Here is a 10,219-nt window from a genome sequence, read left to right on the forward strand (position 1 = left end):
TTAAGAGCTGTCATCTATTTTTTAACTCAAAATAGTATTTTCTTAATCTTCTAGGTGTTTTTTTCTACATTGCATGACATTCCCTCAAAGATTACATACTTAATAAAATACATAAAATACTTACATAAAATACTGCAAATGGCACACAAAATGAAAGTAGAAATCTCCACAGGTGTTCTTCTGCTGATGTGGAAGACAAGAGCAATGAGACAGTGGCACCAGGGTGCACAGCCCATCCCAGGCACTCCACTGTAGCTGAGAGAATGACCCCAGAATGGGGATTTTCAGCTGTGCACAGGAATGAGGACTCTTGTTTATTTTTCTGCTGAAATACCCAGAATATTTTTATAGAAGGCAAGAAAGTGCTCTCAAAGAGCTACAGCTCAGGGCCTGGTGTTTTGCCTACACAATTAAGGGTGTTTTTTCTCATATTTATTCCAGGCCTGTTTCCATCCCAGTAGTGATGCTGGCTTGGCAATCAGCGAGCTCACTGTAAATAAGGCATTTCCACGATTTCCCAGAGGCTCCAGCACATGGCACACTCAGCTTTTGTAGTGCTGCAGGGAGACTGATCCAGGCCTTGCTGCAGGGCTGATCCCCACACCTCATCTCCACTTTCTTTTGCCAGAAATAGGACCAGTGACTAAGCCCCAGAGACAGTGCCTAACAGATCTCCTGTAGAGTGGTGTGAATGGGAACTCCTGCCTCTCCACATCCCCTCTCCCCATCTTCCCCAGCACTCAGCTGTTTTGTCCCCTTGCTGTTGCAGGATGAACGAGGAGCAGATCGCCACGGTGTGTCTGTCTGTGCTGAGAGCCCTGTCCTACCTGCACAACCAGGGCGTCATCCACCGCGACATCAAGAGCGACTCCATCCTGCTCACCAGTGACGGCAGGGTGAGCCCCCAGCCCTCCCAGCTCCCAGGGCTGCCAGCACAGTATCTGTGCACTAAGGGGCACTGCCTGGAGGAAAAAATAATACAGGCATGGGGAAACATGGGGTGTGACCTACAAATAACTTGTTAGAGGGTGTGAGCAACTTGTGAGAGCTGAATCCAAAAAACACAGACCTGGCCTCACTGGTGATGGGCATCTGTGCTGCAGGCAGGGTCTTTGGGGAGGGACTGGAGCCTCAAATTCACTGGCAGAGGAAACTAGGCAGTAAGGACAATGGTCAGGTGATGGGAGACCTCCTTTTGGGTTGCACTGTTCTGCACCACTCCTACACTTTCAAAAAACACTTCCTTTTTACCACACTTAGTTATCATTTACGTAGCAGATTCTGTGCAAGTGCTCTGCTTCTCCAAGCTAGTTGGGAGCCCCAGCATCAATCTATGCAAGTAGGAAATAGTCTGCATTACTGCTGAAACCCTCCCCAGATTGTAAGAGTAGCTTTCACACTTCCAAGATGCTTGATAAAACCTGGCCCACACTTCCATTTATGTCACTTGCTCTGTCTTTCTGTCGTTAATGAGCAGAAAGAGAAGGGAACAGAATGCTGCACTTGACTTGCTCAGTAAACAAAACGTAGTTTGCACACAAAAAATTGAGGGTTGCTCCACTGGCCTTACACACCTGTCTAAGGCAAGACCTGGGAGGTTGGACTGAGCCTAAGAGCTTTGGTTTGGAGCCAGATCCAGACCTTCCCCTTCTGAAGGTGAAGCTCTTGGCTTCCCAGGCCTGGTCTGACTCCGTAGCCAAAGGCTCGTCTGTCTAATTTGATGCCCACTTCACCAAGGGAGAGGGATTTTCTTCCTGCAGCAGTCACAGGCTGCTCCCGTTAATCCTGTCAAGGAAAGAAAATCCCACGTGTGTAGGAGTTTTTCAGTTGTGATTTCAGTTCATGTTGCTGAAATAACATCTGATCTGCACTCAGGATCTGCATACAGTGCCTCATTATACTCATTACTCCAGTCCTTATTATCTGCATTGCAGATTTCTTTATGGCTGTGTTGTGCAATTATCTTTTTTTAGAAAATCGTTGTCTTTTATGTACTCGAATGAGCAATAGATATGCAAAACCTCTTGTGCTCCTACAAAATAAGATTGGGCTCTGCTTCCAAAATATGCATTATTTCTTCCATTCTTCATCCTGTAAACTGAAAAATACATTTAGCGTGGAGGACTTGGCTGTTATTTGCTTTGTTTTAGAAATACCAACAATCATTTCATAATTCTGTTAAAAATAATACCCATAACTTTTTAAAAAAGTAATGTCTGTGCTGAATCCAAAAGAAAAGGAGTGCTGACAATAAGTCTACACAAGGCAGGGATTTATGCAGCTTCCCACTCCAGTTGCCCTGGGGCTGTTTGGGCGCACTTTGTATCCCCAAACACGGAGTGCTTGATGGGATACACGGCCTGTGGACCTTGGGCATGGGTCACCATTGAACTGTGCAGTGATGGAAGCTAGAAAAACGACCAGGAAAATCCCTTTGAGAGCTTCCAGGCCTCCAGATAAGTACTCGGGGGGTTAAAGTAAAGATTTTAGCTTTAAGGAACAAGCTGCTTCTGGAAGGGGGTGATGCCACCAACCCTCAGACCAGCTTGTTGTGGTTGGAAGTTGGAGGAGTTTTCACCTTGGCATTGTACAGCGACAGAGAGGGGGAGGTAATAATTTTCCATAATTTTTGTTGTTAAAAAAAAACTGTCATAAAAGTGTGAGCCAGGCACATGATGCAGCAAGAGCTGCTCTCCGGAGTGCTTGTGTATCCCATTATTTCTATTTCAGGTCACTGCCACAGCTGCTCAAGGACAGTACTAATTCCTGAGTTCCCAGGCTCAGGGAACAGGTTAACTTTTTGGCAAGGAGTCTTGTATTCTTCCCAGCTTCCTTCTCCAGCTTAGCTCTCCTGCTGCATAAAGATGGCAGCTTCTTCAGTGATAGTCCACAGTGTGAGGTCCTGGGCTTGACAAAACATTGGAAGGGGTTTTATTTTCTGTGGGTGATAAAAAGGAGTGGGGTGAATGTCACTTGTTTCCCACATTTTCTGGCAAACTCAGAGATTGTACAAACTACAGGAGGGGTGTTCATCACTTGGAATATGTGTATTACTGGATATCACATGCATAAGTACAAACCTGGGGGTTCTGTTTGGAATATTTTGTTTTTCTTTTATTTTTAAGTGTTATAAGCCATTTATCACCTCCACATCCCTTGCTGGTGGAGAGGCAATGGGCTGTGACTGATGATATCAGGAATGAGCACCACTGCCACTCTCCTACATCTCCCCTTCATTTTGATGAGCTGCTTGCTCCCCAGGCTGTGCTCCCATCTCCAGACACTCCTCCACAGCTGAGTTGCTGTCCTGTCCCAGGAAAATGCTGCAGCTTCATCCCTGTCCCTGCAGCTGCAGCTGGAGCTGTGTCTTGGAGGAGTTTGTCCTGTTAATCAAGAGGGGCTTTTACTTCTTCTTTTCACAGATAAAATTGTCCGACTTTGGGTTCTGTGCCCAAGTGTCGAAGGAGGTCCCCAGGAGGAAGTCCCTGGTTGGGACACCGTATTGGATGGCGCCAGAGGTGATATCCCGCCTGCCCTACGGCACTGAGGTGAGCACAGCGGGCACTCCAGAGGGGATATCCCAGCAGGGGATATCCCAGCTCCCTACAGCACACAGGTGAGTGCAGCAGGCACTGCTGGAGGGGATATCCCAACCTGGTGGAGCTCTGGCAGAGCTGTGCAGTTCAGAAGCATTTGCACAGCTCTGCTAAATAGCAGCAATTACATTTGCCCTAGAGTGCTGCATCATGCCTAGTTTGAAAGTATTTCCCCAAGATGAAGTTATTAAATAACAACTCCATTTAGCACTCTTAGCAGTGTAATGCTTTTACGTATTTCTTGGGGCTTGGGGTGCTGTAGTAAAGGAAATTGGCCTCATTTGCACACTGTGAAAGGCCCTTTGCTGCTCTTTAATGTCAAGCCTGCAGGCTGGAGCTACAGTCACAGGTGCGCACACCCGCACGTGCCAAACAGCAGCCACCTCACACTCCCCTCCTGCACAGCCTGGTCCTATCAGTCCTTGCCACTCTGCTTTCATCCAGCTCAAGCCTGCCATTCCCTTCCTCTGGAGAAGTGCCAGCGGGTCCTATAGGGTCCCAAACCCGGGGCCAGCTGGGTGGGTTGCATTGCCACCCTCTGTGGTAGGTTTGGACTCCACATGGGCTCATCCCTTGCAGTCCTTGCTGTCATCAGCTGGGAGACAGGGGCAGGAAAACACCTCTGTGGGAGCTGCTTCAGGCACTGCCAGATGTTCTGAGAAAGGCAACGCACATTTTTACTGGAACCCTTGAGAGGAGCCCAGCAAGGTGGGGGTCCCGGCAGCTCTGCAGTGCCATTCCCCACCCATTGGGCAGCTGTGAGTCACGGCACTCCTGGCCTGGCAGCCTGGGAAGAGCAATGCCCTGCACCGCGCTCAGCCGTGACAGTGACTCACACCTCCCCAGCGGGGACACGGCTGCCTCTGCTCCTCTGGGGGGGACAGAGCTGCTGCCTGAGAGTGCTGAGAGGAGCAGCTGCAGAGCTCCACCCTGCCAGCAACAGAGCCAGGGACACGGCTGTGCTTACACACAGCTGCACATACACATACCTCTGTAGAGTACAGATATCTAGAAACAGACAGACACAGGGAAGGGGACATGAGCTGAGCAGGAGCTGCTCCATCCTCAGACTGCTCTGGCATGGCACAGTAAGAGCACCCTGCAGGCACTGCTCTCCACCCAGGATCTGTGCTGTTGTAGAAGACATTCCAGAGATAATAACATCAACTATTATTAGCACAGTAATAGCTTAGGGAGATTATAAATTGGCTGAACTTAGGGCTACATTAAGTTTCCCCACCAGAAGGGAAAGGGGGAAAAAAAAAGGATTTAAGCTAAAGGATAGTGCTGGCAAAAAAGCAAAAGCAGAATGAACTGGCCCTGGCTGTATTTGGGCTGGCAAATGACAGGAATTACAGTCATCAAAGGATTTGGATTCTGGAGCTCTGCAGCCAGCCAGGACTAAGAAAAAAAATATTTTTTTTTAATTTTTTTTTTTTTCTCTTTTTTGAGCTGGAGCTGAATCACTTTCTGAAGGTATTACATAATGTGCTACCTGTGCTGGCTGTAAACAAGCCTGGGTGTAGTGAGTGTATGCATTTGCCTTAGGGTCTTGAATGGAGTTCTCACAGTCTTTAAGCTTCAGGGAAATAGAGTAGGTGATTTCACAGCAGCTGAAGTGTTACGCTGCTCTCCAGCGGCTGCAGAGCCAGCCTGGGGTTGGCATTCAGTGGGTGCAAACCAGTGCAGCTGGAATGCAGGGCAGCAGGACACAGCCTCTGCAAGGCATGGAGCTTCCAGTGGGCAGCACCTAAACCAGCTGCAGACCCAGGTTTGTAAGCCTCTGCTAATCTGTTGGGTCTATGCAGTCACTGCTCGGAAGGAAAATCATGTCTGGCTGGTTAAAGAAGAAAGATGGATGTGCTGGATCTCCAGACTGCTGGCTTAGGCTGGCATGAGCCCGCTGCAGGGCTTGCACAATCCCCAGTGCTGAGCCCCCCTGCAGTGCCAGCAGTGCTCATGAGCCCTGTGTGTGTTCCAGGTGGACATCTGGTCCCTGGGCATCATGGTGATCGAGATGATCGATGGGGAACCCCCCTACTTCAACGAGCCGCCGCTGCAGGCCATGCGCCGCATCCGGGACAACCTCCCGCCCCGCGTGAAGGACATGCACAAGGTCAGCCTTCCCTTGGGGGTCAGGGCTTTGCACAGTCCCGTGCTCAATAACGCTGCAGGCACACACCCAAATGGTAACTTACCTCTCTAAGGAGCCACCCTGGGCAGTGGGTCCTGCACAGGACTCCTGTGGGGAGAAGTGACTGTGACTGAAGCCAAAGCCATCAGTCACGGCCCTGTTTGTGCCTAACCCTGGCACTGCTTTCGCAGCCAGTGATGGCAAAGGGAGCCAGGCACAGCCTCATGTTCCCTGTGCTTCCCATCCTGCCTGAGGACCAGAGCAGCTCAGCTCATTGGCCCTGCTGCAGGTGAGTTGGTACATCCATGTGAGGTACCTTTGGGCACCTCCCGGTTTGGATGTGCTTCCATCAGACCCGAGCCCTCAGCCTACCTTAATGCTGTTCTGCACCCCAGTGACACCCAAACGCTTCAAACATCAGCAGCACAGCAAAGACCCACAGCCCTTCAGCTCAGCACAGCTGTTGCAGTAGGGAAGATCAGAGCGTCCCTTGTCTTCCCAGGAAAACAGCATGCACAGAGCCAGCATAGGTGGAAGTGGGTGTTTTTGTCCCCCCCTGATGCCAGTGTGGTGTTTCAGGTCTCCTCGGTCCTCCGGGGCTTCCTGGACTCGATGCTGGTGCGGGAGCCCTCGCAGAGAGCCACGGCACAGGAACTGCTGAGACACCCCTTTCTCAAACTGGCTGGGCCCCCCTCCTGCATCGTGCCCCTCATGAGGCAGCACAGGCATCGCTGAAGCTTTTTGGGAAGAGGTCAGTGCAGAGCCTGGCTCATGGCGTGTGGGAATGCCAGCAGTTTTGTGGGATCTGCAGGCAGGGAGGAGGAAAACCTTGTGAAGGAAAGCAGCCCTGTGGAAATACGGCGGTGTATAGAGAACCCCAAACCCAGGCAGCGCTCTCTGTGCTCCCGCTGTGCCAGGGACAGGGAGCAATCCCAGCCCCGCCAGGCACCGGCGCTCCCAGCACTGCTGTCTGCTGGGCCAGCTGGGCAGAAGGCACCAGCGTTGGAAAGGTAATTTAGCAGAGGAGAGCACAGCCAGAGCGAAACACCTGAACTTTACTGCAGGCTATGGCACTTCTGTTTCAGAAGAACACTTTTCTGACAAAACCAAGCACTTTTTATCTCGGTCAGAGCAGCGCAATGTATTTTGCAACAAGTTTGTAATTTTCTGTACAGTACGTTTTGATAACTTGCAGTACTTTGTCATGTAACTGTTGTGTTGGTTGAAGTAATAAGTGTAACCTAGCGAGAATTTGAAAAGATGAAGTTTCCTACTTTTTTTAACCCTTTTGAAAACAGGAGAAAAAAAAAAAGAAAAAAAAAACCACAACCACCTTTAGGAAGTTGTAAGGTTTTGCAGACTTCCCATGGGGCAAGGAGGAGGCTCATCCCACCCTCACGGCAGCTGGAAGAGCCAAGGACAGCTGATGCTGGCAGGGGCACCTCCCTTGTGGCACTCGGTGACAGTGGCAGCCCCTCCCAGCCTTGGCCCATCTCTCTCTTTTCATGCCACCACAAGGCCAGTTCTGGCACCAGAAAAGCCTCCATGATTTCTGTCACGCTCTGGCTGTGGAGAGGGAGAGCAGGAGCTCCTCCTTCCAACCCCAGAGGGAGCACCAGAGCTCAGGCAGAGCCGTGGGATGGGATGAGGGGTTGGGATGTGCTGCCAGGCGTTTGCCAGAGAGGAGAAGTCGTGCTGCTGTCTAGACCTTTCTGAATGTTGATGCAACAGTTGACTACTGCAGTACAATTTTGTGTTATTTGTTGAATGACTTTGCATGTTAACTGTAGGCCTAAATAGATTTGCCTTTAAAATTTTTAGAAGTGCTTCATAATTATTTCAATGAGAAACTAATTTTATTTATTAACTATTAGTTGTTTTTAATTATGTATAATACAAAAGCCATGTTTTTCAAGTTTGGGTTTTTTTTTTCTTACTGACCTCATTTTATGGTATCTTTAAGAACCACAAAGCCAACTTTGTGAAAACACAGTTTCTTTCTTATTACAGAATTTCATAGTTAATAAATTAATTGTTATTTATTGTAGTAAATTATAACCAAACATCTAAACCTGGCAGGAGCTGTTGCTTAAAGACCTTCCTCTGGGAGAAAAGAGTTGCCAATAGTAAAAAAGCTCCTTCAGTTCTGCTCTTAAAGAATATTTGGAGGGAGAGAAGCAATTAAAAAAAAAAAAAGTGAAAAAGGAGTTAAGGATGATCTGGAACATGGAAGAGCTGTTCTTACATCAGTGTCTTATCCCCACTGCTCTCTCTCCCTACCCCTGTTTGCACATTTGAAGAAGACACTGAAGAAAATGTGTTTGGCTCCTGCCAACCCCCCAGCTCCCAGAGCCCACCAGGCCAGGAGCACCCACAGCCTCCCAGGGCTCTCTTTTGTAGTCTTGACAACTCAGGAAACCAGGCTGCACCAGTCCAGGCAACGGCACAACTTAGTACTAGCCACAAAATTACCTTTTTTAACCATCTTTGAATAAAAAAAGGGGTTGGTGGGGGTTTTTTCTTCAATATTCAGCACATTTTAGGCTGTACAAGTGAAGAATTTTCTGCAACTTTCTTATCATTAGATACTTTAAACAGTGTTCATCAAGTTTACTGAGAGTTTTGTCAATTTCAAAGGGGTTTTTTTGGGAACACCAGCTACTGGTGAGACAAATGCACATGCAAGTTAAATAAATTAATTAATAAACACTTCAAGTTTCAGTGTGGGTTTTTTTTTTTTCCCCTGTGCCTTTTTTTTACTTTATAGATTGGACTCAGTCCCACAGTACTGGACCAAGCAGATAATAAAGAAAAAACGTGTTATATAGATACAGATACTTACATATATATATGATACACATGTGTGCAATACCACATACATATATATAAATAGAAATAGCAATTTATAAAGCTGTGCCAATTATATTTAAACAGAAATAGTGATCTAAGTGTCAGTTCATTTCCACCTTCCTTTCTCTGCCCCCTAAATAATCCCTTTCTTCTTTTGCCTCACACATCCCTGATTTTTAGCTCACAGCTGTTGGTGTCTCACACCTACTGAAAGCAATTCCTCCCAGTTTCCCCAGCAGCACCAGTCAGCTGATGAACCTACCGTCTCATTTGCTGTCTTCAAGTCTTACTAATGAAGATTTCCATTACTTTTGATTTCTGACATCAGTAAATACTTCAAAATACATTGAAAAAAATGTAATGCCATCACCTAAAAACAAACAAGTAAGGTGTGTGAGGAGCATCCATTCACTCAGAAGCTGAGGCCATGCTCCAGGTAGGGTGGCTGATAATGAAATTATCCCACCTGTCACTAAGGAATTTCTTTTTATGAGCTTTTTCTGAGCTCACAGTTCTAAAACTACTCCCAAATACTCCTAATCCTAGTAGCAGAGGCCAGGACTGTTACTGGCTATGTCAGCCCCCTCCTCAGCAATACACCAGTAATTTATAATTAAAGTCCTAATCACAAGTACTCTGTAAATCATTAGCAGTTGCTTTAGTGAGTGCTTAATTATTACAGGTCCTCACAGAGCTCAGTAGGGTGATAAGGTGTATTTATCCACCTTCCACTGCTGTGTTCATAAACATCTATAAAGCAAAGCTTTCAATTTGCAGCTCACCCATAAAAGCCATCAATAAATGAAAGCTAAATACAAAATTAAATCACAACAAAGTGCTGCCATCCCCAAGATGCTGCTGCAGTCTGACAGGCAGGAGGGAAGCTGGACATAATCTCTCTCATAAATAATTTTTCACAAATAGGTTTGAAAAGCTTAAAGCGATGGACAATTCAGATCAATTTTAGTAAATGTGAGCAAAAGGATGGAGAGAATTAAAAGATTTAAAAGGTTTTCACCCAGAACCTTAAATAACTTCTTTTTCAACCAAGGTACATCAGTCTGAGACACAAACTGTCACTGAAATGAAATTATTGTTTCTTTTTCCTTCCTTCCCAAAAAAGGAAAAATATTTCAGTCCAACAACAACAACAAAAATCTATCAGTTCAGAAAACCAAGAAATTAATTCTTGCATTCCTGGAACTTTGTTCCTAACAGCTTACAGACAGACACACTCTCCCCATGGAGGTGATGCCAAGTGCTTCCTAAGGGAAACCCTCCTCTGACATGAAAAGCAGGAGAAGTCCTCCAAGCAGGCACAGGAGCAGCATCAGCTTTTGGGGGGGTTTTCCCAATCCAGTGGCCATTGCCACCACCTCAGTGCTCTGGGGTCAGGCAGGGACAGTCCCTGTGAGTGGCCTGACAGGGTCAGTGCAGGATGAATTAAAAACAGTTCACAGAGGCTACCATAAATCAGCCTTTTTTCCATCTTAAATCCACACAGATGTTTGGGAGCATCTCCCTGTTACAGCAGGCAGGTCTTGCTCACATGGTGCAACAGGAGAAGCCACACCAAGGGATGGAAACCCACCAGCAGCTTTACCTGGACAAGGCACAGCCACCTCCCAGGGCAGCCTGG

The 10,219-nt window shown here is 47.3% G+C and overlaps 1 protein-coding gene across 50 annotated transcripts in view; it reads left to right on the top strand.

The window, feature by feature from the left end:
* PAK5 (p21 (RAC1) activated kinase 5) overlaps positions 1-8,445 on the top strand; it is a 315,373-nt gene extending 306,928 nt beyond the window's left edge. For all 50 annotated transcript variants that reach the window (XM_086872689.1, XM_086872688.1, XM_086872753.1 and 47 more), the window contains 4 exons: positions 770-896; positions 3,423-3,548; positions 5,578-5,712; positions 6,310-8,445. In XM_086872689.1, coding sequence (XP_086728815.1) covers positions 770-896; positions 3,423-3,548; positions 5,578-5,712; positions 6,310-6,465 — 544 coding nt within the window. In that variant the 3' untranslated portion in view covers positions 6,466-8,445. The remainder of the gene's footprint in view (positions 1-769; positions 897-3,422; positions 3,549-5,577; positions 5,713-6,309) is intronic.
* The last annotated feature ends 1,774 nt before the right edge of the window (positions 8,446-10,219 follow it).

Source organism: Cyanistes caeruleus, chromosome 2 (assembly GCF_971803275.1).
Source record: "Cyanistes caeruleus chromosome 2, bCyaCae1.hap1.1, whole genome shotgun sequence".
NCBI classification, from domain to species: Eukaryota; Metazoa; Chordata; class Aves; order Passeriformes; family Paridae; genus Cyanistes; species Cyanistes caeruleus.